Raw genomic sequence first — 24,673 nt, 5'->3', positions numbered from 1 at the left:
CGGGCAGCGCTGTCTGCTCCGTGCACGAGTTCTGTTCCCGAAGGGAGAGGGGTCGTGTGTTTCATCTGAGGTTTGCCCCTCGCTGCTGCAGGGAAGGGGGGGAGGCTGTGACCCTCCCGCCGCCCCTGCTGAACACTCATTGCCGTTCAGGGGCGCGGGACAGGCGGCTCTGGGGCTCTCCGGCCGCCCTCCCCCAGCTCTATTCTGTAATTGAAGGACAAGCCGGGTTGGGTTCCAGTTTTTATTTCACTGCAGCGTCCCCAGCCCGGCCCCGTGGTCACTGCGGCGTCGCCTTCGCCTGCGAACAAGCACAGATCCGTTGTATTGGAAAAGCCCCTCAAGACCATCCAGTCCAACCGTGACCCCCCGGCACTGCCCCTGTCCCAAGAGCCTCGTGTGTGCATTTCAACCCCCCAGGGATGGTGACTCCAGCACTGCCCTGGGCAGCCTGTTCCAATGCCCCACAGCGCTTTGGGGGAGAAATTGTTCCTAAATCCACCCTCAACCTCCCCTGGGCAACTTGAGGCCGTTTCCTCTGCTCCTGGCGCTTGTTCCTGGGGAGCAGAGCCCGACCCCCCTGGCTCCAAGCTCCTTTCAGGCAGTTCAGAGATCAGAAGGTCTCCCCTCAGCCCCTGTTCTCCAGCTGAACCCCCAGGTCCCCCAGCCGCTCCCATCACATTGAGCTCCAGCCCCTCACCAGCTCCGCTCCCTCCTCCCAACTCGCTCAGCACCTCAAGGGCCCGGAGCCGCCCGCGGGGTTCGGGGTTCGGCCCCAGCACAGCCCGCTCACCGCCCGGGGCCGCGCACGTACCGCCCGGGCCAGGCAGTCCCGCAGCGCCCGGAACTCCCGCAGACACTGGTCCCGCCGCAGCTCCGCCGGCCCGGCCGCCGCCGCCGCCACGCACCGCCCGTAGGCAGCTGCCTGCGGAGAACGACACAACCGGAGCACCGGGACCCACCCCGGGCCGCCCCCCGCCCGCCCCGGCCGCACCTGCTCCCCGCACCCCGCCAGCAGCTCCGGGAAGCGCCGCAGCCGCGCCCGCGCCCGCTGCCACACGCCCCGGCCCGACATGGCCGCCACCGCCGCCTCACGGCCCGGACGCCGCCATGGCGGGGGCGGCCGCGATTGGGCAGCCGCGCCGCTCGTCAAAGAGACGCGCCCTCGTATTGGACACCGGTGGATGCCCGCCTCTTCCACTCGTCGATAGGTGAAGCGGCGTGCCTATCAAACCGCGTTTGCTCTCTGATTGGGTGCTGATGGAAGGTCTCCTCTCAGCCTTCTCGGGTTGGCTGGTTTCGCCTGCTGGAAAAGTGGATTGGTCGCAGGCGGCACCCACCTCTCGAGCCCCTACTGATTGGTCGCCCGTCGCGGGCAGCTCTAATTGGCGGAGGTGCCCGTTTTTTACTTCCTGTCTCCCGCCCTTTTGCTGCCGGCCTCAGTCTTGTGAGGCACTTCCGCCTGAAGCTCCGCCCTTCCTCGCTGATGACTGGTCGAGCGGCAGCGTTTGGTACTCTCATTGGTGCGCAGTGCCTTCCGGTGGGCGGAGCCCTGAAGCTCTTTCCGAGCCGGGCAGGGCCAGCACCGCGATTGTCATGGCGGCGCCGCTGAGGGACCGGTTGAGTTTTCTGAGCCGGGTACGGGCCGGGAGGGGAGCGGCGGGTGCGGGCTGCCCGGGGCGTGGCGTCACCGGCGCTGGGCCCGGCCCCGCTCACGCCGCCTCCTCCGCAGCTGCCGCTGCTGCTCAGGGCCACGGCGGACGACGACGGGCCCTGCCCCGGGTACCTGCTGGAGGAGATCGCCCGTATCCTTGCGGGGGCCGGGGGGCGCGGGCGGGGGGAGCGGGCGGGGGGGCCGGTCCGGGCAGAGCAGGATCCGTAACCCCCCCAGAGATCTCCCGGGAGTCTCCCGGCAGCAGCCGCTGCCTGCTGGAGTTCCTGCTGCCCCGGCTGCAGGGCGGCTCCTGCCGCGTCAAGATCAAGGTGGGTCCGGGGCAGCGCCGGGGGCGGGGGCCGGCGGGACGGGGGCGGCGCGGCCTCGTCACCGGAGCTCCCGCCGCAGGTGCTGAAGATCCTGCTGCACACCTGCGCGCAGGGCTCCCCGCAGTTCGCGCTGCAGCTCAGGAGGAACGTTTGCTTTGTCCGGGAGGCCGCAGGTAACGGGGGGAGCCCCGGGGTGGTGCGGGGGAACCCGCGGGTCCTGCCCGCCGGGGCTGCTCCGGGGCCCGAGCGCCGCCAGGGCCGGGTCCTGCCCCTCCTGCCGGGGCCGGGCGTTCCCCAGCCCTCCCCCCCTCGTCCCTGCAGCGTTCTCCGGGCCCCCAGACCCGCTCCACGGAAACAGCTTGAACCAGAAGGTGCGGGCGGCCGCGCAGGTGGGTGCTGCCCCTGATCCCGCTGAGCCCGGGGCGGCTCTGCTGCCCACCCCCCCGGGCCCGGCTCTGCCCCTTTCCCCCCGGCTCTGCCCCTTTCCCCCCGGCTCTGCCCCTTTCCCCCCGGCTCTGCCCAGCCCCGGCTCTCCCACAGGACTTGGCCACCGTTCTGTTCTCGGATGCGCCGCTCCCCCCGCCGGCCGCGCTGCCTGCCCGGCCCCCGCCTCCCGCGGGTACGTGTGGGACAGGACGGGCCCTTCGGCTGCAGCTGTGGGTGTGCGGAGGGTCCGCGGGCCGGGGGCTGTTGGGGTGAGGGCAGGCGCTGCCGTCCCTGCTGCCGGGTGCCTGGGGACGCCGCCGTGGCCCTGGCTCCCCAGGGCTCTGCTGTACGCGCGTGGGGAGGAACAGCGGTGGGGGGTGAACCCGAACGCCTGTGCTCCCTCTGAACGTGCCCTGTGCCTCCCCCAGGCATGGGCTCCAGCCCCAGCCCCTGCGGCTCCCTGCAAGGGTTCGGTTTCAGCGGTGAGAAAAGCAGCTCCGGTGAGTCCTGGTGGTTTCCTCAGCGGGTGTTTCTCTCTCAGATGTTTCTGGGAGGCTCAGAGCAGAGCTTGCTGCACCCTTGGCTTTGTGCAGCTCTCCCCTTTCCTAGGCTGTCTGACAAGTGCTGGGGCTAAGAGTGGGGGCTCTGCCAGGTCCTCCCCTGCTGGGAGATGTGACAGGGATGTGGGAGGTTGGCTTGTGGCCCGTGGTTTGTCCCAGTAGTTCCCCTGTGTTCCTTCCCCTTGTCCAGCCAGAATTCCTCCCAGCCTGGCTGCTGGGGCTGCTCCTCTGTGTGGTTGGGTCCCCGCCGTCCCCTTGTACCACCCGGCGCGGCGGTGAGTGCCCGGGACTGGGCTGGGCTCCCCGTGGAGTGCCTGACACCGTGGCCTTCCCGCAGTGTCGCCAGGAGAAGCCCTGCTCAGCACCATCCAGCGAGCTGCTGAAGCGGTGGCCCAGGCTGTGCTCCCGTCCCCGGAGCGGCCCCGGCTGTGCCACAGGGAGCTCCCCGAGGACGCCTACCAGCCTGTGACAGCCCCCTTGCCCTCCTGCAGCCCGGCCGGGGCGGTGAAGCCACCAACAGCCACCGCAGCACACAGCACCAGAGGTAGGTCCCCTATGGTGCCGGGCTGGGGGCTCACGGGGATCCGCAGCGGTCCTGGGGCTGGTCTGGGGGTCGGCACATCACCGTGGCTGTCCCCACAGTGAGACACCAGCCCGGGCTGGCGGGGGGCGGCTGGGAGGAGGCGGACAGCGGGCACAGCTCCCAGGACTCCTCGCGGGGGAACAGCGACCTGAGCCGCACCTCGGACTCCTGCAGCAAATCAGGCAGCGACAGCCACTCTGGGGCCAGCCGGGAGCTGCCCCCCGCAGCCGAGAGGTGAGAGCTGGGCCATGGGGGCTCCGCTTCTCCGGCGCCTCCCGAGGTGCTTCCCTCAGCACTGGGAGCTGCGCCCGCGGTTTCTACGCGGTTAATTTGAGTCGCCCGATGCTGCTGGGCTGGATTCTTCCTGGCACGCCTGGCCTCACAGCCCAGGCAGGGGGAGCTGGTTTCGGGGGGGTCCCTGCCCGCAGGAGGGTGCTGAGGTGCCCAGGAGGACAGGGCTGGTCCCTGTCCCCACCAGAGCATTTCCTGGAGCAGGGTGGACGCTGACGGGCTGGGCGACTGCCTGCGGGAGGTGGGGTTGGTGTCGGCGCTGACCCGCGGTGCCCGGGTCTTCCTCGCGCGGGAGGAAGCACAGCACTTCGTCAAGGAGTAAGTACCCATGGCCAACCCTCCCCGGGAGTGTGGGGCTGGGTGGGGTGTGCTGTTGGGGCTTTGGGGGCAACGGGAGCCCTTCCTACCCCCAGCTGCCCGCTCGGGAGCTGCCTGCGCCCCCCTCACCCCTTCCCCTGGCCAGGTGCGCTCTGCTCAATTGCGAGGTGGTGCTGGAGCTGCTCAGCCGGGCGCTGGAGGACCCCAGTGACAGCGTCCGCATGGTGAGCACAGGGTGGCCACAGTGTCAGCATAGCAGGGAGGGAGAGGGGGAGGAGGTATGGCCTTGCCGGGGTGTTTTGGCGCTGGTTGCGGCACCGCGCTGAGCCGCTCTCTCCTCCCGCAGCGCTCTATGTGTGCCATCTCCTCCCTCGTGTGCTCCGACCTCCTCACCCTCGACCAGATCTTTGCCGCAACCCGGCAGCGCCTGCAGCAGCTCAGCCAAGGCAGCCCTGGACCTGTTGCCAACCGAGCAACGAAGGTGAGGCCTGAGGTGTCCCTGTGTCCTCTCCCTGGGGCCTGCCCAGCCTCAGGGACACCCCGCGCTGGGGAAGGTTCCGTGTGTGTCCTGGAGGGGTGGGAACTGTGGAGCAGGGAGCCCGGGGGTGGGTGGGATGCTCCCTCCCCAGGAGACGAGGCTGGTTCCTAGATGGGGACACCGGGACTGGTCCCCAGGACAGTTTCTCTGCCTGGGAGAAGGTGCTGAGGCTGAGCCCCCGTCCCGATGCTGCTCTCACTCCACCCTTCCCGCTCTTCTTCCAGCTCCTGCGGCAGTTCGAGGCGCTCTGCAGGGACCAGACCTCCCCGAAGGCCACACGCCCGCAGTCGGACCCCTCCATCCTCACCGTGGGCGCTGCCCCGTGCACCAGGGACCTGCTGACGGACGTGTCACCCCCAGCAGGCGAGAGCCTCCTCCCCGCCCTGAGCGCAGCCCGGCTCCCTGTGCCCGCAGTGGCCCCTGGCCAGGAGCAGGGGGTGGAAGTGGAGCCCCCCGGGTCGCCCAGTGCTGCAGTGCCAGCCTGGCCCCAAGAGCAGGAGGTGGCCGGCCGGCTGGCAGGGGACGTGGCAGGTGCCACTGGACCCTCCCGCAGCCTGTCCCTGTTTGCTGGCATGGAGCTGGTGGCTCGGCCCGGCGCGGTGCTCTGCCCAGACTCTCCGCCAGCAGAGCCACGGACACTGTCCCAGCCCCAGGACAGATGGACAGACACAGAAGGCAGCCAGGAACCGTCGGCCTTCGCCTTCCTCAATGTGTAGCTGCTGCTGGGGGCTCTGCCCTCCCTCCCCACGGGGCCTCTTGTGCTATGGCCCCTCAGGGAAAAGTGAAGGAGCAGCCCCATATGCCCCTTCTCGTGGGGCTGAGGGCAGAGGGGCTGCAGGGGCCAGGGCTCTGGTGAAGTTGAGGTGTCCCTGTGGCTGTTGTTTCACCAGAAGCCCCTGGTGTCTTGGCGCCGGTGGAAGGGCCCAGCTTGTGGCATCCCCTGGGATCGGGCAGCACCCACGGGGCTGAGTGGAGGGCGGTTTGGGGACCCTGGCACAGCCAGGGGGGCCCTGGGGTGCCCTGTGGTGGTGGCTGTGGGGCTGGGGGGAGCAGACGTGGTCGCCGTGGGGCTGGGACCCACCAATAAACCCCTGCTCGTGTCTGGGAACCTGTGGCTTTTTCCTGCGCTGTGGCTGGAGATTGCCGGGCGCCGCCCCCTTTCCGCGGGGCGCCGCCCCCTTTCCGCGGGGCGCCGCCCCCTTTCCGCGGGGCGCCGCCCCCTTTCCGCGGGGCGCCGCCCCCTTTCCGCGGGGCGCCGCCCCCTTTCCGCGGGGCGCCGCCCCCTTTCCGCGGGGCGCCGCCCCCTTTCCGCGGGGCGCCGCCCCCTTTCCGCGGGGCGCCGCCCCCTTTCCGCGGGGCGCCGCCCCCTTTCCGCGGGGCGCCGCCCCCCCTCACTGCTCCTTATAACCCTTTCTAACCCTTTCCAACCCCCGCTTCGGTGGCCCCTGCCCCGCCCTAGTTCGCAAGTCCCCGCCGTATTTCATGCAGGCCACGCCTATCGCCACGCCCTCCGATCTAGGCACCTCCCTTCGCCCCGCCCTCCTCCTCAGGCCACACCTCTTTCTGCACCTCCTCCAATCCCAGCTCCTCTCGTCGCCCCGCCCCTTGGTTCCGATTGGCAGCCACCTTTCCCTCGCTCCGCCCCGCTGTGGGGCGGCCCGTGCGGCGGCGGTAGGCTGCGCGCGAGCGGGCGCGGGGAGGCCCGGGCGGGGGGAACCGGAACCGGGGCCGCAACCGGGACCGGGAGCAGGACCGGGGCGGGTGTACGGGGAGCCCCTGGGGATCCTTGCGGGGGAATGGAGCTGGGCAAGGAGGGAGCCGGGGCCTGGCGTGAGGCCGGGGGCCGGGGGCTGGGGCTGGGGCTGAAGCCCCGACCTTGCCCTCGGGGTTGCCCCTTTAGGCCCGAGCCTTGGGGCCTGTGAGGTCCTGGGCCCGGGGGTCGCACCTGGGCTCTGGCCTGAGCTCTTTTCGCGGTGCCAGCCCGGCGGTTTCCATCGAGAGCCTTTTGTTGACGCGGGTTGTGGCGCCCGCGGCATCGCCGAGGTGTCCGGTGCAGCCCGAGGGCGGTGAACCCGGCCCAGCTCTGCGGGTGTTCCTGCCGGTCAGGGCGCGGGGGCGGCTCCTGCCCGGGGGCTGTGCCGGGAGGGGCTGCGGAGCGCTGAGGCGGGGACTGGGGAGGGTGCTGGGCTCCCCGTGTCCGTGGAGGGGACACGGCCGCTGCTGAACGGCTTCTCGCAGAGGGACGGATCCCCGGGAGCTGCCCGAGGCGGCCCTGGGGGAGCTGAACCTCGGCCCTCGGCAGGACGGGCTGTTCTGGGTCCCAGGAGCTGCTCGGCTGCAGCCGTATGGGGTGAAGGAGCCCGGTGTGGGGAGCGAGGCTTTCTCCTCTGCGTTCACCACCTGCTGGGCTCGAGGAGATGATCCTGGCCCACAGACGACAGCAGGACCTGGGGTGTGAGGCCAGAGCAGCGAGGAGATGCTGCCGGTGTCAGGCGCTGCGAGGAGCTCACCTGGAGCCGCTCCAGGGCTCGTGGGAACGTGGAGAAAGGTGTTCTGCCCCATTTTAAAACGGTTGTGTCTCTGTGCTGGCGTTTGCAGGAGAAAGCCAGAAGTAGCGTGTGTGGTTTGCTGGGTGCGCTCCCCATCACCCCCCGCCCTTCCAGGCCCCTCCGCTCCACCATGAAGAGCACCCGCAGCGGCTCCTCCTGCCCCGGCGCCGGTTCTGCCGCCGCGGACCTGACCCTGACGGGCCTCCCTGCGCCCGTGTCGCGCCGGCCCAGCAGCGCCTGTCCCGCCAAGCCCATGGCGCGCTCCGTCTCGGTCACCGCCGACGGCAAACCGCAGAGGAACGCGCTGGTGAGTGCGGGCGGGAGGATCCCGCTGTGGCCCCGCTGCCCGCGCAGGGGGGTGCGGGGGTGTCTCACCGCTCTCCTGGCTGCCCAATGCTGGGCTGAGCTTTGAGGAGCCGCCTGGGGCAGGAGGTGGCACTGGAGGCCCTGGGTCCCCTGGGAGTGCGCAGCGAGGCTGTGGGTTGCGGGGAGGAGAACTGGGGTGTACCAGGTGCCCATTGCAGCTCTGCTGTGGTTCCCTGTCCTCACTCCAAATTTGATCGTCCTCGATGACCGCCTGCTCGTTAGGGCTCTTCTCAACTCTTTAACACGAGCACACAGGGAAGTGTTGGGCTTCTCCGCTTTTCCTTCCTCGCCCTTTGTCTCCTGTGCCAATTTCCTCCTGGAAACTCCTCTTTTCCTGGTATCTTTTGCTGGATGCTGTGGCGCTTTCAGGCGCAGTCCCCTCTGTTCCCGCCAGGCTCAGCTGAGCAGGCGACTCCTCGCTGAGTGGGGGTTTCTGTGAGCGTTTTTACAGCAGAATTGAGCACCAGGTACTCCCTGGGCTCCGTTAATAGACCCACACAAACGGATGCATTCCCGGCTCAGCAGCAGCGCGGGAGCCTGTGATCGAGCGAGGTCTCGTTTCACTGCGTCTCCAGGAGGGTTGGCAGCTGTGGGGACGTCGGGAATGTCACGTGGGGGCTGGCACCCCCAGCAGGGCCCGTTTTGGGTGCATCCCCACCTGCCCGCGCCTCTCCCGGCATTGCGGCTGAGCCGGGCGCTGTGCTCCGCAGGAAGACGCGGGGTCGCGGGCGATGAACAACCTCCGCAGGTCCAGCAGCACCACGCAGGTGAACCAGCGGGTGAACAGCGTGCACAGGTACCGCTCCAGCCACCGGCCGTGTCCGTCTGTCCCGTGCACGTCCCCACCCCGCTGTCTGACTCCTCTTGTCCTTCGAGGGAGCCAGAGCCTGTCAAAACCCAACATTAAGCCCTGTCATACACATCATGTGTTACAGCCCAGCCTTGGAAAGCCAAGGCCTGTGTTTTTGTTTGGTTTTTTTGGAGGGGAGCTCACTTGATGAGAATTTGGGGGAATAGAGTGTGTTTCTGTGGCTGGGAAGCCTCTGTCACAAAACCCGTTCAATTTAATTCCCAGAGATAGGATGGTTCGCTGACAGCAGCCCCTCGCGGACCCCCCGGGCTGTAGCTGGGCTGTGTTAGGAGGCAAAAAGCTCTTTTGTCCCCAGTGAGCTCTGGGGCTGCGTCTGGATCTGGTTCTCAGTTCTCTTGTTGCCCTGTGACGTCCCCTCCCTCCACACGTGGAGCTGAAACCTGCAGCTCTGGATAAGAACAAATCCTTCATAGATTTAGTGACCGTGTGATGATTCTCTGTCCCTTTCCCGCCCTGTGCGGTGCTGGCAGGCGGTCCCTGTGCCTTGGCCCCTCACTCAGCGCGCCTGTGTGGGATGAGAACCCTGCTGTTGTGTTGCCGTCTGTCTGTCTGCAATATTAACTCCAGCACGTGTTCTCTTCTCCTCTCTGCCGTCCCGGGTTGGTGCTGAAGCTCAGAGCAGACGGGAGATTTCCTGAGCTTCTTGGAGAGCGCGTCTGGGGGAAGAAAGAAACCAGCGGGTCTGAGCAAAACCTCCTTGGAAAAGAAAACCACGTGGAACATCCTGGTGAGGATGGGGACACCGTGGGGCGCAGGCAAAGCCTTGAGCGTGGTGCGGAGGTTTCTGGCGTGGGGGATAAACTGGCCCGTGAAGGACACGGGTGGTGGCCGAGGCCGCGGGTTTGGCGCTGAGTCCCACTGTCCCGTGGCAGGACGACCAGCCCCGGGCGTTCCCGGGCAGCACCGGCCCCCGCGGCCTCGAGCCACCCCCAGGCATGAGGAGGAAAGAAGCCGCCGTGCTGCTGGCAGCCAACTTCACCGCCAACAACAGGTGGGAGCGGCCGCGCTGAGCCTGAGCTGGGCTGGTGGGGGAGGAACGACACCGAGAACACACCGGGCACGGGGGCGCGGGAGCTCGGCCTCTGCGGGGCACAGGGACCAGCGTGGGCAGAGCGGTGACAGTGACAGGTGGGGCTGGCCAGGGCGCCTTTGGAAGCCACGCAGGAGCTTGATGCTGTGCAGGAGACTTCTCCCAGGGAGCAAGTGACGGGATGAGAGGAAACGGCCTCAAGTTGCCCCAGGGGAGGTTGAGGTTGGATGTGGGGAACAATTTCTTCCCCAAAGAGCTGTGGGGCATTGGAACAGGCTGCCCAGGGCAGTGCTGGAGTCACCATCCCTGGAGGGTTGGACAGAGATGAGGTTCTCAGGACGTGGGGCAGTACCAGGGCTGGGTTACGGTTGGACTGGATGGTCTTGAAGGGCTTTTCCAAGTGAAATGGTTCTGTGATTCTACGACTGATGCGTGGAAGAGGCTGCTCTTGCTCCAGGAAGGGGAAGGAGTAAAACTCAAACCCTTCAGGGCTGGGAGACACTTAAGCCAGGTCTGTGTGTAGAGTGGTCTGAAGAGCAGCTGTTGGGTCTGCTCGGCCGTGTCTGTCTGTCTGTCTGTGGCAGGTGACAGCTCCCCAGGAGCGACTCTGGAGGGCTGGGGATGCTCCTGATGTCACGGTTGGGTCGAGGGACGTGACGTGGGGAGCGGCCATGGTGTGTGCTGTCCCCTCCAGAGCCTGAACACCACGTCTTCTCTCCACTAAAGGAGCAACAAGGCCGCGATGGGCAACTGCGTCACCACCATGGTGCACAACAACTACTCCACCGCCGAGAAGGGCCCCGCGCCCAAGAGCTCCAACCAAGCCCCCAGCTCCCTCAAGTGAGTGCTGCCCTCGCGCCCCGGGGCCGCGCTGGCCCCGCGTTCGCGCGCTGACGTGACGCGGGACGGGGCAGGACGGTGCCCAGCGGCTTCGCCTTCTGCCTTAGCAATGTCGTCAAAGCGACCTCAAACGAGGACGGCGAAAGCAGCTTGGTGAAGTCTCAGAAGAATTTCTCCAGCAACAACATCATGACCCACAACAACAACAGCGGCGGCAGCAGCGGCAGCCAGCCCCGGCGCAGGGAGGTGACGGAGGAGGAGGCAGAGAGGTGAGGCCGAGCGCCGTGGCTGTGAGGAGAGGCCGCAGACCGGTGCCAGGCTGAGGGGAAGCGCCAGGGAGCCGGTCCTGGCTCGTCCCTGTCGTGGGGGGCTCCAGGCTGGGGAAGGGTCCCTCTCAGAGCACCCACGGGGGCTGATTGACCCTCCCCATGACTTGACTCCGCTTCTCATGCGTTTGCACAGCAATGATCCCAGGCTGGAACAGCTCTGCTGGGAGGACAGGCTCAGGGACTCGGGGCGTTCAGCTGGAGAAGAGAAGCTCCGGGGAGACCTTAATGTGGCCTTTCTGGACTTAAAAGAAAGATGGGGACAGACTTTTTAGCAGGGCCAGTTGTGACAGAACAAGGGGTGACAGTTTTAAACTAAAGGAGGGAGATTCAGGCTGGGTATGAGTAAGACATTTTTTACACGGAGGGTGGTGAGACCCTGGCCCATGTTGTCCCCTCCCCACAGGTTCATCCAGGAGGTGAACTCGGCCGCCGTCACCATCCAGCGCTGGTACCGACGCCACGTGCAGCAGCGCAGGGCGGCAGCAGCGGCTCTGGGGCGCCTGTTGGCTTCCAAACGGGAGGTGAGTCCTGTGACACGGACCCTGGTGACACCCATGTCCCCCCGGGGACGCTGAGTCTGTCGGAGGCAGGGGGGCTTTTGCCTTGACGTCCAACCAGCCCCTCGCGTGCGGAGAGCCGGGAGGGCCCCATCCCCCAGGGACACACTGGCTGCGCAGGGGACAGCCTGGGGTTGGCTCCGGGGAGGTCAGCGCCGCAGGCTCCGTCCTGCAGCTTGTTTGACTGCAGCAGCACAAACCCTGCTGAGTTCTTATTGTCTTGGACAGGCTGGTGGCCAGGGGAGGGATGCCGTGTCTCATTATAGCGAATCGGTAACGAGTGGCTCATTAGAGAGTGACGAGTCATCTGCAGCTATTTGTGTTTCTTTGTGTTTAATTATTTATCCCCATAACAAAAAGCACTGTAGCTCTTGCATGTGAGAGTCTATTTTTAAGCCTTGTCTCCTCGGTGGTTTCAGACCCAGATGACTAATAATTGCATTTGGTACCTGAAGAAAATAAGCTGCTCTGAAGTGGAGCTTTTCTGAGGGGTCTTCACCTGCACAGAGGGAGGGCTGGGGGGATGGAGACCCTGGGGATGGGGTGACCGGGGTGCGGGTGCCCTTTCCCCATCCTCTGCTGTGGGAGGTGGGTGCTGGGAGCTCTCGGTAACACTTCTGAGCCTCCTCTCTGGTAGGAAAGGCAGCAGCAGATGGAGGAGGGGAATATCCTGGATTTGCAGGAGAGGAAGGACGAGGATCGCCGGAAGATCCGCGAGGAGAAGGCGCGGCTGGCGCGGCGCGCGGCCATCCAGGTAGGGACGAGACGAGGCCGCTGTGGCCCATGTCAGACCAGCTTGTCGGCGTCTGGTGCGCGGCAGCGAGCGGCTCTGCCCCGCGTCCCCGGGGCTCCACACGGAGTGGGACCGGAGCCAGCCCTGTGCATGATGGAGTGTTCCCCGTGGAGACTGAGCTGCCACGGAGCCCTTTCCCGTTGTGGTCCTGCCAAGCCTTGGCAGCTCGTTCGGAGCTTGCGAAGACAGCGCTGGTTGCCATCTAGCTTTTGGGAAAAGGGTGAAACCGCGTTGGGACAGGGCGAGTGTAACTGCAGCGCCTGGGTGCCCTGGAAAGGGACCCTCCTGGGGTGCCGGGTCCCCGCAGTGTGCAGGGAGCCCCTCGCCCGTCACCATGTCCGTGCAGCAGGGCGGGGATGGAGCTCCTGGGGCAGGCGGCGATGGCACAGACCACAGGGAGCTGCGTGTTGGCTGGCAGCGTAGCTGAAGATTTCTTTTTAAAAACGCCAGTTTCTCTTTGCCCTAAATGGAATCGTGTTTCATCGGGGGGTGTCGAGGGAGACACAGCAGAGAACAGTGAATGCTGCAACAGCCTCGCAAACACATGTTTGTGCCTTAAGTGACTTCCCAGAGCGGGGCTGAGGCAGCCCCGGTGCTGCGGCGTTGCTGCACGGAGCCGTGCTTGGCCCTCGGGGTCACAGAATCATTTTGGTTGAAGGGACCCTCAAACCATCCACTCCAACCCCCACCCCTGGCCCTACCCCATGGCCCTGAGAACCTCATGTCCGTCTGTCCAACCCTCCAGGGATGGTGACTCCAGCACTGCCCTGGGCAGCCTGTTCCAATGCCCCACAGCCCTTTGGGGAAGAAATTGTTCCTAAATCCACCCTCAGCCTCCCCTGGCACAACTTGAGGCCCTTTACGGAGCAGCCAGGGACACAGCGCAGGGTCCTGTGGCCATCCCTTGTTCATGTGTGGAGCCAACGAGGCCCCGGCTGCCACCTCCCCTCTGCTGGCAGCTGCTGTCCCTCTGCTCTCCGTTTCCCCAGCATTGTCCTTGTCCCCCCTCCGCAACGAGCTCTGGGCTGGTGCTGTCTCCCAGGCCCATGGTGCCATGTGAAGCGATGCAGGGAGGGTTTGGAACCTCCTGTGCTGGGCAGGAGGCTGAGGGTTCATCTGTCCCTGCAGGAACTGCACCAGAAAAGGGCCCAGAAGGCTTTGGACTCAAAGCACTTGGCAGAAGAGCTCGTGCTGGTGAAGGAGAGCAGAAGGGTAGCAAAGAAGAAGCCTGCCAAACCCACTTTGGCGAGGAACGTCAGCCCTGCCGGCAGCACCACCAAAGCCAACAATGCTGGTGAGTCCCCGGTGCTTTTGGAGCAGCGTGAGACGTGAGGAGGATGGACGGGCGGTTCTCTGGGGGGCTGGTTGTGACAAGGACCTGAGGAGAGCCTGGTTCCTGCAGAGGCCAATTTCCACTCGGTGGCTGCAGAGCCAGAGGAAAGCGGCTTCACAGAGCTGAGCTCCGTGCCCTCGCGGGACCTCGGGGCAGAGGACAAGCTGCAGGTGGGTCTGGTGCTGCCTCCTGGGGCTCCTGGTGCCGGCGGCTCTGCTGAGGTGGCTTTGGAGCCTCTGTCGGCTTCTGGGGAGATCCAGCAAACTCTTTTACCACAAGGTGTCTTGTCTCGTCCCCCAGGATGTGAGCTCCAGGGAGATGGGTGGTGAGGAGCTGGAGATGGTGGTGACGGCTGTCAGCAGGGCGCAGTCCAAGGTCACGCTCAACGAGCTGCTGGACACGCTCAGGCTGCTGGAGGAAGAGCCGGAGCTGCTGCCCCCGCCGAAGCTCCTCAAGAAGGACAGATACGCCTGGATGGACGGGGTGAGCAGGGCTGCGCTGGGCTCATCGTCACCGGCCAGTGACGGACACTGAGCGGGTTCCCCTATGGCTGTTCTCCCAGTGCTTACTGGGAGGACAAGAAACGCAGCTGGTTCACTGCTGGAGAAGGCAGTGGAGGAGTCTGAAGGCGGTGGAGGAGTCTGAATGCAGTGGAGGAGTTTAGTGCAGCTGGGGCTTGGGCTTTGAAAAGAGGAGTAAAACCACGCGAGGGCTGTGGCGAGAGCAGGGTCAGCACTGGGGATGAAGCTGGTTACTGGGGTGCAGTGGGAGGACTGGGTTCCAGAAGAGCCGGCAGCTCGTCTCCCCAGTGCTCATTCGAGTGCTGCCTGCCCAGCAGGAGCCCAGCTCCAATTCCCTGACTGCTGACAACCTGGAGAAGTTTGGGAAGCTGAACCACTCGCCGGGGGTCCCTGAGGAGGGGGCCCTGCTCTCCGAGGCCAAACTGCAGAGCATCATCAGCTTCCTGGATGAAATGGAGAAGTCGGAGCAGGAGCGGCCCTGCTCGGCTGCCTCGGCCACGCAGCGGGAGGTGAGTCCGTCTGTGCTGGGGAGGGTCTCCCGTCTCCTTGTTTGCTTCCAGCTGCTCCCCACCACCTTTTAATCATCTTTTCTGCTGTGACAGGGTCTCCTCCTGGAAGAGGAGCTGGCTCACTTGGAGCAGGCGTCAGCTGTTGCCACAGAAGTCACAAGCTCCATCATGAGGCTGAAGCTGGAAGTGGAGGAGAAGAAGCGAGCCGTCAGCCTGCTGCAGACAGCCCTGGTGCGTCAGCCACATGCGCCTGCTTGCAGGGAAACCAAGGCCAAGAGCCCTGGGCAGATGTTTCTTGGGGCGGTAGCTTCAAAGTGTGAGATCAGGGCTCTGTGTCCCCGAAGCACCGCGGGGTTCCTGGGCGGTGTGAGGCGCCGCTGGGCTGGAGGCTCCTGGGCAGCCACAGTCCCAGTCCCTGTTAGCGGGAGAACGATCTGCAAGGGCTCTTCCCCATCTCATGGGGGCTTCGCTCTGGTTTCTCCTTGCTGCCCCCCGGGTTGAAAACCTCCCTCAACGCCCACCCTCGGTCAGGACCTGGCTGGGCCCTTTTCCTGGGTCCCACGGAGGTGCAGGTGTTCTCACTGACAGCGGGGCAGGAGCCAGGTCCCTGTGAGTACCAGGGACTCGGATTTAGCTCCGTTCCTCCTCGCTCTGGCCTGCAGTGCCTTCCAGGGTCCGTATTATCTCCTGTACACGTGCTGGGTCTGGTGTAACTTCTCCCCCTAATGCCTTGTGGCTGTTCCTGCATCCAACAGGCTCAGCAGAGGGAACTGACTGTCCGACACGTCAAACAGACTGAGAAGGAGCTTGGCCACCAGCTGAAGCTTCAGAGGGAGCAGTACGAGGCAGCCATCCAGCGGCACCTGGCCTTCATCGACCAGGTAGTCATGTCCCACCCCAGCTCTGGTGCCTCTGAAGCTGGAGGAGGAGGCGGCTGCGCCCAGCCCGGCTGCCCGATGCCTTTTCTTCGCCCTGCCCAGCTCATCGATGACAAGAAGGTGCTGAGTGAGAAGTGCGAGGCCGTGGTGGCTGAGCTGAAACAGGTGGACCAGAAGTACGGCAAGAAGCTCACGCAGATGCAGGAGCAGCACGAGCTGGTGAGGGAACAGGAACAGTGGGGGACGGGGAGAGGAGACGTGCCATGGCCGGCGTTGGCTGGTTTTGCTCGAGTGTGGTGTCTGCCCGGAGCAGTGCGGTCTCTCCTGCCTCGGTGGGGCTCAGTCATTCTGGGGAGCCTTTTCCTGTGCCCAGAAAGTCCGTGTCACCCGCAGAGCTTTGCCCTGGCTCCCCAGGAGGCTCCTGTCCCCCGCTGCCCAGAACCAGGAGCGTGGGACAGTCCCCGCTCCGGGGGCTCTGCTGGGACAGACCCACATGTCCCACTGGGACGGGGCTGTGGCCGGGGGGGTCTCACTTGGGCAGAGCTGACAGCAAATGCTGGCACAAACTGGGAGACTTTGTCCCTGTGACCAGATCCTCTTGAGCTGGGCAACTTGAGTCCCTTCGAGGAGTGGGATGCTCTCAGAGCTAAATGGGGATGAGGTTACAAAGGAACACGGGGTGTAGCAGCAGTATCACCCTGTGGGTTTCACTGCTCTGTCAGCCTGACCAGCACCCAAACATGGGGTGTTTTCCCGTGAGCCTGCGCAGTGGATCTGTGCCTCGGGGACATGCTGCGCGCTCGGGGACCTGCAGGGAGTCCCCACGGGGACAGCTCGGCTCACCCGGGGCAGGGGCAGCCTGGGGGCGCACGGCTCAGCTCGTCCAGGGCAGGGGCAGCCTGGGGGCGCACGGCTCAGCTCGCCCGGGGCAGGGGCAGCCTGGGGGCGCACGGCTCAGCTCGCCCGGGGCAGGGGCAGCCTGGGGGCGCACGGCTCAGCTCGCCCAGGGCAGGGGCAGCCTGGGGGCGCACGGCTTGGCTCGCCCGGGGCAGGGGCAGCCTGGGGGCGCACGGCTCAGCTCGCCCGGGGCAGGGGCAGCCTGGGGGCGCACGGCTCAGCTCGCCCAGGGCAGGGGCAGCCTGGGGGCGCACGGCTCGGCTCGCCCGGGGCAGGGGCAGCCTGGGGGCGCACGGCTCAGCTCGCCCAGGGCAGGGGCAGCCTGGGGGCGCACGGCTCGGCTCGCCCGTGGCAGGGGCAGCCTGGGGGCGCACGGCTCAGCTCGCCCGGGGCAGGGGCAGCCTGGGGGCGCACGGCTCGGCTCGCCCGGGGCAGGGGCAGCCTGGGGGCGCACGGCTCGGCTCACCCGGGGCAGGGGCAGCCTGGGGGCGCACGGCTCGGCTCGCCCGGGGCAGGGGCAGCCTGGGGGCGCACGGCTCGGCTCGCCCGGGGCAGGGGCAGCCTGGGGGCGCACGGCTCGGCTCGCCCGGGGCAGGGGCAGCCTGGGGGCGCACGGCTCGGCTCGCCCGGGGCAGGGGCAGCCTGGGGGCGCACGGCTCGGCTCGCCCGGGGCAGGGGCAGCCTGGGGGCGCACGGCTCGGCTCGCCCTCGGTGCTGCTGTGGGGCTGTGCCGCGGGCAGGCGTTCGCACCACTCTGAGCCCGTTCAGACAGTCGCCCTTGCGCGAGCAGGGCGCAGACTGGCGTGACTCACCGTGCCGCGCTGCTCCAGCCTGGGTTTTGAGTCCAGCTGCCGTGTGCATGCCTGGGCTGGCTCTGCCCCCGTCCCAGCCGTGCTGCCGGGCCCTCAGTGTGTTTGGTTGTGCCCCCCTCATTCCCGTGGGACCCCTGCCTGCCCTGCCTGCTGCTCTCGCGTACTCATGGCTGCTCGGTTTTGCTTCTCTCCATCCCATCTCCCCTGTGGCTCCGCAATTCCCCTTCTCTCTCCATCCCCCCTCTCTTTCTCCCCAGGTCTGGCGCACTTTGGGCCCCTTTTGCGAGGTAAATGTGGTCTTTGCTCTTTTTTTTGCCTTGCCCTTCTGCTCTCACGCCCTGACCTGCTCCAGCTCCCTGCTCAGAGCCCTGGGGCGGAGCCGTGTCATCCTGCCACCCCGTCACCTGGCCCCATACTCAGCCGCTGCCTTCAGACTCTCCCGTCTCCCTGTGCTGATTTTCCTGCCTTTTTTCCCCCTAAAAGCGAGTCCTGGGCTGTGCGGGTGGCCGCAGCCGTTCCCTGCTCCTCTCTGTGCGGTGACCCTGGCGTGTCCTGCCACACGCTCGTCCTCTGGAGCTGTGACACGTCCCACGTCCTGTGCATGGACATCACCTGCCTGTGCTGAAATGGAGCCGTTTCTGGCCAGGCTGGGCTTTGCACCTTCATCTCCAGAAACCCCAGCACAGACGTGTGTAGCCAAGTGCTGTGATCGGCTCCTGCGGGGGCAGAGCCCTGCGGGTTCTCCGGCTGTTTTGCCGAGGAGGGAACCGCCAGCACAAGAGGAGACGACAGCAAACGCTGTGCCTGGGCTGTGCGGCCGCTGAGGCTGTGAAGGGCTTTGGGCTGCTGCAGGAGTTGGGCTGCGATGGTACCGTGGTGCTGGGAGGTCCGTCTGTCCCTCTGTCCTGCCGGGGGAGAGGGAAGGAATCATCTTCACCCCCAGGCAAAGCTGCTGCCGGCCGGGCTGCCCTGCGGGGTGGGTGCAGCAGCCCTGCTCCTCTCCCCTCTGCCGGAGCTCTTGCGTCGCAGCCAGCGGGCGCTTTCCCGAGGATTTTGTTCTTTTGGGCTGTGCTCAGGGTCTGCGGGGCAGTGCAGCTCCACCCCAGGAGAGGAGGGGGCAAAGGGAGGGCACATGGCTGCGGCTCCAGGCTGGGGAGCGCACCGGCCGGGGCTGTGCAGGTCTGTGCGGTTCAGGACGTCTGCAGCTCCCTCTGCAGCCGCTCCCAGGCTGATGGGCTTTTCTCCCCTACCTTGTCTCTGACATTTCCCCATTTGCTTCTAAACAGGAGATTAAGAAACTAAAGGAGCTGATGAGCGCGACCGAGAAAATCAGGCGGGAGAAGTGGATCGATGAGAAAACCAAAAAGATCAAAGAAATCACGGTGAAAGGTGCGGGCAGGTTCCCTCGGTGGCGGCTGCAGCTGGGTGGGCACAGGGGTTGTGTCTGTGCCGGTCCAGAGAGCAGCTGTGCGGCAGAAGCTGCTGGCACCGGTGCTGGTGTCCGGGCAGCCGGGCGGCCGAGCCGTAACCGTCCTTCCCGCCGCGCCAGGGCTGGAGCCGGAGATCCAGAAGCTGATCGCCAAGCACAAGCAGGACATCAAGAAGCTGAAGATGCTGCACGAGGCCGAGCTGCTGCAGTCGGATGAACGGGCTGCCCAGCGCTATGGCCGGCAGGCGGAGGAGCTGCGGGACCTGCTGGAGCGGGAGAAGGAGGAGCAGAGCCAGCGGGAGCGGGAGCGGGCCCGGCAGCGGTGCGGCCGTGCGGCGGGGGCGCAGCGGGGTTTGGGGCTCACGGCACGTGCTGCTGCATTCCACTTGGGGCAGGGGGAGGTGGGTGGACAGATGGACGCCCAGAGCTGGGCACGTCCCTGAGGCCGCTCTGCCTGCAGGTGTGAGCAGCAGCTGGAGCAGGAGGAGCAAGCACTGCAGCAGCAGCGGCGCCGGCTTTACGCCGAGGTGGCCGAGGAGAAGGAGCGGCTCAGCCAGCAAGCGGCCAGGTGAGCGTGCCAGGGCTGGGCTCCCCCGGCGAGGCGGCGGTGGGAAGAGGGCTGGTGCTGGGGGGCAAGGGCTGGCGTTGGGGGACGAGGGCAGCACGGTGGGGCCGGTGCGGGCGCTGGGAGCTGTGGTTTGTGCGGGCAGGCAGCGAGCGGAGGTGGAGGAGCTGCGGCAGCAGCTGGAGGCGAGCAGCTCGGCCCTCACCCGGGCGCTGAAGGAGGAGTACGCAAAGGAGAAGGAGGAGCAGGAGAGGCGGCATCAGGTCTGGTTTTCCCCTTGCCTCTGGGCCCCGAATCGCTGTTCTTGGTCCGGTTCCCAGCGCGTGGCTGTGGTGACATGTGCTGGCACGGCTGAGCCCAATGTCCCCACTGGGACGGTGCTGGGGGCCGCTCCAGGGTGCGGGATGCTGTGACTGCCGGAGCTGAGTGCTTGTCTTGTCCCTCCACAGGCAGAAGTGAAGGTGCTGAAGGAGCAGCTGGAGATGGAGAAGCAGGCCTGGGAGGCGAACTACGTGAAAAAGGAGGTAATGGCAAGGGCTGCCCATCTCCAAAAGAGGAGATCCAAGAGGGACCGAGGCACCGTTTGCCATCTCTGTCCCCAGGAAGCCTGGCTGCTCTCCCGGGAGCGGGAGCTGCGGGAGGAGCTGAGGAAGGAGAGGGACAAAGAGATCGAGTTGGTGATCCAGCGCCTGGAGGCCGACATGTCCTCGGCCAAGGAGGAGTGCGAGAGGGCGGCGGAGAACAGGTACGGGGAGCGGGATGGGGCAGCCTGCGAGCCCCAACTCCTCCGGGCTGGTCCCTGAACCCTGCAGGTCTCCCCAGCGAGTTCTGGATGCTGCACCTGGCGGGTGTGAGCGGCACTTAGTGCAGGATGGAGCGGCTGGTGGGGGAGAAGTTTAACCTCTCACCGAGGGAACAGCCCTGGATCTCCTGTGGGGCAGATCCCCTCTTGCTGCTGCGTGGCGGGTCCCATGCAGCGCCGGGCTGAGCTGGGCTGCCCGTCCCGTCCTCCCAGCAGGATCAAGAGGATCCGAGACAAGTACGAGGTGGAGCTGCAGGAGCTGGAGCGGTCGGAGCGGAAGCTGCAGGAACGCTGCAACGAGCTGAAGGGGCGGCTGGCGGAGCTGGAAGGGGAGAGCGTTCGTCTGCAGGGGCTGCTGAAGCACAAGGAGCAGGAGGTGGAGGAGATCCAGAAGGTGGGTGGGCAGCAGCGCCCGCTCTGGCTCCTCTCCCTGCCCGTCCCCTGTGCCTGTCAGCGCCTTGATGCCACCTCTGCCCCGCCAGGTGAGGGACCAGCTGGTGCAGGAGCGGAGCGGCCTGGCAGAAGCGATCCGGCAGGAGTTCGCGGACAGGCTGCTGGGAACGGAGGACGAGAACAAGCGGCTGAAGGAGGAGATGGTGGAGATGAGAGCCCGGCAGCGCCTGGAGCTGGACAGGGTGGCGCGGGAGAAGGACAGGGAGCTGGAGGAGGTGCACAGAAGGTGAGGCTGTGGCGCAGGAGCGTGTTCGTGGTGCTGTGTCCTCAGCGGTGGCTTCCAGTCCTGTTGGCAGAACGGGCAGCAGAGTCTCACCTGTGCTGGCTGCTGGCTCAGCCGCTCTGAATCCTCTGTCCCTTGTGTCTGGCCTGCTCTGTGTCCCCCTGTCCCCAGGGCTGCTCCCGTGCGTGTCTGGAGGACACGAGTGGCAGTGGAGCGATGTGAGGGCTCCTGCGGGAGCTGCTGGGTCAGGGCTTGGCCGACTGATGCTCAACCCTGGAGACTGAGGGCAGTTGAGACCCTCAGAATGCTCTGGGGACCCCGGCTGTCGGCTGCACAGCACCCCGAGACCTGGTTCACGCGTGGGGCTGTGGCACTGCGGCGCTCTGGCACTGCTGGGCCGTGCTCTGGTCTTGGCTCCGTCCTGCGCTCGGTGGGAAGACGGTGCTGGGAGCAGCGTCAGGCAGGGATGTGCATCCTCCCCTTCCCTCGGGTCTGCCTGCGGGGTGGGATTTTGCAAGCGGAAGGTGAACGGGCAGCGTTGTTTTCTGCTGGGGCAGAGCTTTCCCTCCTGTCCGTGTTTGCACGGAGCTGCTCACTGCCGCCCTAATGAGAGGCTGTTGTAGGAGCTCACGGGTCTCGGTGGCTTTCCCAGGTCCTGATTCCTACTCTGAGAGCCAGAGTGGCACCTCAATCCCCTGTTTCCTTCGGTCCCTTATGTGTGCCCAGGCCATGGTTGAAACACAAAGTGTGGGGCTGAGAGCGCCACGGGGTGGGGGGTCCAGCCCCATGTTCTGGTGTCCTCAGCCCCTCTGTGTCCGTCTGCTCAGGGTGAAAACGGCCGTGGTGCGGAAGGAGGAGAGCGTGAGCAGCCTGCGGAAGCAGTACCAAGTGAGTGAGGGGGCGGCCGGCCTGGCCCTGCCCGGCCCCGGGGCGTCGTGGCACAGCCGGCTCCCCTCCCCGTGCTCTGTTGCAGGCGGCTGTGCAGAGAGCCGACCGCCTGGAGAGCCTCCTGGAGCAGCAGCGGCAGCAGCTCCTGGCCACCAAATGAGCCCCCGGACCCCGCACCACAGCGGGGAGCGGACACCGGCGTGCGCGTGGGGCTGGGGCTGGGCCCCCTCCCTCCCCTCCACCCGTGGGTTTCCCAGCCTGGTGCCGCGGCCGTGGCCTCAGGAGTTCAGTGGTTGTCTTAACAATAAATCTGTGCTGGTTTCTACCGCCGCTCCTGCTCCGTCTGTCTCCCCTGGGTGAGGGGGGAGCACCACCGGCATCCCTCCCTTTTTCGCCGGTGCATTTGTCCCGCAGCCCCTGGTACCTGCAAATCTCTCAGCGCCCCCTGACAGCGCCAGGAAACGCCTGGGCCGGGCCGGAGTGTCTGTTTCCTCTCGGCGGGACCGTGCAGCCGCGGCCTCTTCCCTCCGAGCAGCGGGGGCTCAGCTGGGTTGGCACATGTTTGCCCACCACAGCCCCTCGGTGTTTCCCATCCCTCAGGTGGGCACTGTCAGGTTCCCGATCCGTCAGGGCCACCCTGCCATGGCGCAGGGGGCACAGAGGGGCCCTTTGTTGCCCTGGGAAGCTGCAGAGGAGCTCAGCTGTGTCCCAGCACTGGTGTTTGTCCTGGTGTGGGGCTTCCCAGGGACACGTGGTCCCAGGGCACCCAGGGGTGCTGGCACCCCACGGCTGCCCCTTTGGTGCTTGGTGTGGGTGTCGCGGGGTGCGAGCGGCTCCCCCAGCCCCTGCTCCTGCTCGGCTCTGTTCCCCCGGGCTGGCCTGGCTGAGCAGCCGCTGTGCTGGTCCCGGCTCCCCCCTCGCTGAGCTGCCCCTCTCGCCCGCCCAAACACGCAGCCAGGCCGGGGAGCAGCGCACAGCCCCGCTTTCCTGGGAAAGGTTGGGCACGGGGCTTGTTTTCACTGTTGTTTTTCTAACGACCATTTCCTGAGCGTCGCTTCCGTCTTCCAGCCCTTCGCAGCCTCCGCTCGGGCACTCAGAGCCGTTTGCCAGCAGCTCCTGCTCCGTCCCAGCACGGCCCCGGCTGGATACTGCGCACCGTTGTGGTTAAATCGATTTGAATCACGAGAAATCTGGTGTGGGCAGAGAAGAGGGGCTCAGCCCCCTTGCCACCTTTCCGGGGGTGCTTTGCAGCACAGTTGATTGTGTGTAGGACGGCAGCGCCCTGTGCCCCATCCGGTGTCACCGGCTGTGGGGTGAGCACCTGTGCAGGGTCCCCTGGGTGTCCTGGGTGCCAGCCCAACTCCCACAGCTCCCCTGGGGCTCAACACCGTCAGGCTCAGCCCTCCCCTGGGGCTCCTGCCCAGCGCTGCCCCTCCCCGGCATCTCCCGGGCTAATTTCTAGGCCAGCGCCTGGTTCAGGCATGAATAAATCAGCAACGTTGCATAACCAGGGATGCAGATTTTTGCCGAATGGCTGCCTGTGCCCTGCTGCTGCGCCAGCGCTGGGCACCCACCTCCCCACACCCCGTGTGTGCCCTGGGACCGACAAGCCCTGTCCCTGCCGGCCAGCGGCACGGCGGGTGGTCAGCGAGGCTGGCCGTGGTGGTGCGGCTGTCGCAGGCTCTGCCAAAGATCCCCAATTAAGCAGCCCCTCTGCGCCCACCCAGGATTAGGCGGGATGAGCGGAGCCCGTTAGCTGCCGGCGAGCGCGGCCGCGGGGCCGGGAAGGAGGTCAGGAGCGCAGGGAGCTTTTGGCAGCCGCCGCGCGGAGATCGCGGCTCAATCTGGTGTCTGCCCGGGAGGGGATTAGCTGTGGCCCCAGACAAATCAGTGAGTTGGCAGGATCCGTGCGGGGTAATCTCCCCTGCTAATAGGGGCGAGCGTGCTGTTCGCCCGCCTGAGATGCAGCAGCAGTGCCCGGCCGAGGAGGGGACGTGGGTTGGGGCTGCCGTGCAAGGGGTCCCACCAAAGCCACCTGCCAAAGCCACCTGTGGCCCCCACCCAGCAGCAGGATGGCCTCGAGCCCATCCCTCTCCTGCCTCGAGCCCATCCCTCTCCTGCCTCGAGCCCGTCTGTCTCCTGCCTCATCGTGTGGACCAGCTGCCTGTTCTGGATGCACCGAGGGCAGCAGGGGTGGGTGGGTGCTGGGGAGGGCTCTGTGCAGCCGCCCACCCCCGCCTGCACCCCAGCTCAGGGTGACTCAGCCGGCACCAGCTCAGCCGCTGGCTGCCCGTGCAAACTGCCCTGGCCGCGTGGCCGCCTGCTCCCTGCGGCACCGCGGGTGTGCATGTCACCGCAGCTTGGAGAGCCCAAATCGCCCAATGCGCTGGGCACTGTGCAGGGGCAGCGTGGGGTCTGCTCAGCTGCTCTGAAGCCCAGGAAGGTGTTTGGGGAGCTGAGGGGCTCCCACACTCCAGCACACATGGGGATGTGGCCCTTTGCTCAGCCAGGAGGGACCGGGGATGCGGGGGGACTGGTGGTGGGATGCCCATGGGCTGTGCCCCAGCCAGGCTGCACCAACAGCAGAATGAGTGATGGGGGTCAGCGGACCCCACATCGCCTCGCAGAAGGACCCCAGGGCTGTGCGGCTCTCAGCTGCTCCAGAACAGCAAAACGCGGAGGCTCGAAGAAACGAGCTGGCTCTGGCTGCCGGGAGCGTGTTTGTTCTCCCAGCAGCCTGTAATTCTTCCAGCCCTGGGTCTATTTGTGGCGACATGACATGTGCAGCGTGGTGTTCTTTGCAAGCTTGAAGTCTTGTGAAAAATTAATCGTGTACGCAAAATTTGGCTTTAAATATTAAAACCGACTGGGGGGAAGTGTGAGCCCCGCTCTAAGAGCTGAGCTCTGAGGGGGGTAAGATGGTGTCCTGTAGTGGCGGCTCTTTGGGACAGGATGGGATGGTCCCACCATGGCCCCAAAGGAAAGCCCAGCCCTGGTCCCTGGAGCGTGGGGGTCTGTGACTGGTCGGGAGCTGCTCAGAGCTGCTCCCCGCTGGTGGGTCAGCACCGTTCAGATTTTGAACATCCCATGTTTGGAGGGCGCAGCTCCATGTGCCGGGGCTGCAGCGTCGAGCACACGAGGCCGAGGTGTGTGGCCCCGCAGCGGGGCAGCCCCCCAGCCCGACGGGACCCCCGGCCACAGGGCTGGCCTGGCTGGCTCTGGGGGTGCTGGGGAGGGGCTGTGACCCCCGTCCCGGGCTGGGTCTGGGGGCTGCAGGGCTGCAGGTGCAGAGGTGTGGGGTGTGGGGGTGTTCAGACAGGGTTCAAGGTTGA

At 66.2% G+C, this 24,673-nt stretch overlaps 3 protein-coding genes across 11 annotated transcripts; 2 read left to right on the top strand and 1 right to left on the bottom strand.

Annotated features, from left to right (window-relative positions):
* Nucleotides 1–227: 227 nt before the first annotated feature.
* NDUFAF8 (NADH:ubiquinone oxidoreductase complex assembly factor 8) lies at nt 228–1,168 on the bottom strand. Its single transcript, XM_065852616.2, has 3 exons — nt 992–1,168; nt 812–922; nt 228–298 (listed from the first exon to the last, which is right to left on the bottom strand). Exons 1-3 carry the CDS (start codon nt 1,070–1,072, stop codon nt 278–280), a joined length of 213 nt encoding a protein of 70 aa, XP_065708688.1. The 5' UTR covers nt 1,073–1,168; the 3' UTR covers nt 228–277.
* Nucleotides 1,075–5,781, top strand: TEPSIN (TEPSIN adaptor related protein complex 4 accessory protein). The gene is made up of 13 exons (XM_065852458.2): nt 1,075–1,635; nt 1,730–1,802; nt 1,889–1,980; nt 2,060–2,153; nt 2,302–2,369; nt 2,521–2,599; nt 2,835–2,906; nt 3,304–3,510; nt 3,609–3,783; nt 4,045–4,158; nt 4,304–4,382; nt 4,505–4,639; nt 4,921–5,781. Exons 1-13 carry the CDS (start codon nt 1,258–1,260, stop codon nt 5,410–5,412), a joined length of 2,058 nt encoding a protein of 685 aa, XP_065708530.2. The 5' UTR covers nt 1,075–1,257; the 3' UTR covers nt 5,413–5,781.
* A 562-nt stretch (nt 5,782–6,343) lies between these two features.
* CEP131 (centrosomal protein 131) lies at nt 6,344–21,671 on the top strand. Of its 9 annotated transcripts, none has more exons than XM_065852575.2 (26): nt 6,344–6,367; nt 7,295–7,552; nt 8,322–8,407; nt 9,095–9,209; nt 9,355–9,473; nt 10,239–10,352; nt 10,460–10,621; nt 11,085–11,202; nt 11,876–11,992; nt 13,160–13,325; nt 13,434–13,534; nt 13,665–13,847; nt 14,200–14,394; nt 14,488–14,625; nt 15,150–15,491; nt 17,239–17,268; nt 18,268–18,370; nt 18,531–18,732; nt 18,871–18,978; nt 19,121–19,238; nt 19,425–19,499; nt 19,578–19,720; nt 19,994–20,171; nt 20,260–20,456; nt 21,281–21,341; nt 21,427–21,671. In XM_065852575.2, exons 2-26 carry the CDS (start codon nt 7,376–7,378, stop codon nt 21,499–21,501), a joined length of 3,423 nt encoding a protein of 1,140 aa, XP_065708647.1. In that variant the 5' UTR covers nt 6,344–6,367; nt 7,295–7,375; the 3' UTR covers nt 21,502–21,671. The 9 variants fall into 9 exon arrangements, with proteins under 9 accessions (XP_065708647.1, XP_071672561.1, XP_071672562.1 ...); XM_071816460.1 differs by lacking the exon at nt 6,344–6,367 and adding an exon at nt 6,408–6,459; XM_071816461.1 differs by lacking the exon at nt 6,344–6,367 and adding an exon at nt 6,510–6,526.
* Nucleotides 21,672–24,673: the final 3,002 nt, after the last annotated feature.

This window comes from Patagioenas fasciata, chromosome 18 (assembly GCF_037038585.1).
Source record: "Patagioenas fasciata isolate bPatFas1 chromosome 18, bPatFas1.hap1, whole genome shotgun sequence".
In the NCBI taxonomy this organism is placed as follows: domain Eukaryota; kingdom Metazoa; phylum Chordata; class Aves; order Columbiformes; family Columbidae; genus Patagioenas; species Patagioenas fasciata.
The sequence above is the reverse complement of the archived record's forward strand: the minus strand, read 5'-3'. Positions and strand labels throughout refer to the sequence as shown.

What these genes read in the sequence shown, in the direction of transcription:
- CEP131 (XM_065852575.2), top strand. Translation starts at nt 7,376, where the DNA reads ATGAAGAGCACCCGCAGCGGCTCCTCCTGCCCCGGCGCCGGTTCTGCC. An exon ending in AACCGCAGAGGAACGCGCTG is followed by an intron (nt 7,553 to 8,321) that starts GTGAGTGCGGGC and finishes TGTGCTCCGCAG; the next exon opens with GAAGACGCGGGGTCGCGGGC. An exon ending in AGGTGGAGGAGATCCAGAAG is followed by an intron (nt 20,172 to 20,259) that starts GTGGGTGGGCAG and finishes CTGCCCCGCCAG; the next exon opens with GTGAGGGACCAGCTGGTGCA.
- NDUFAF8 (XM_065852616.2), bottom strand. Translation starts at nt 1,072, where the DNA reads ATGTCGGGCCGGGGCGTGTGGCAGCGGGCGCGGGCGCGGCTGCGGCGC. An exon ending in TGGCGGGGTGCGGGGAGCAG is followed by an intron (nt 923 to 991) that starts GTGCGGCCGGGG and finishes CGTTCTCCGCAG; the next exon opens with GCAGCTGCCTACGGGCGGTG. An exon ending in GGGACTGCCTGGCCCGGGCG is followed by an intron (nt 299 to 811) that starts GTACGTGCGCGG and finishes GCTTGTTCGCAG; the next exon opens with GCGAAGGCGACGCCGCAGTG.
- TEPSIN (XM_065852458.2), top strand. Translation starts at nt 1,258, where the DNA reads ATGGAAGGTCTCCTCTCAGCCTTCTCGGGTTGGCTGGTTTCGCCTGCT. An exon ending in CTTTGTCCGGGAGGCCGCAG is followed by an intron (nt 2,154 to 2,301) that starts GTAACGGGGGGA and finishes TCGTCCCTGCAG; the next exon opens with CGTTCTCCGGGCCCCCAGAC. An exon ending in CGGTGAGAAAAGCAGCTCCG is followed by an intron (nt 2,907 to 3,303) that starts GTGAGTCCTGGT and finishes GCCTTCCCGCAG; the next exon opens with TGTCGCCAGGAGAAGCCCTG.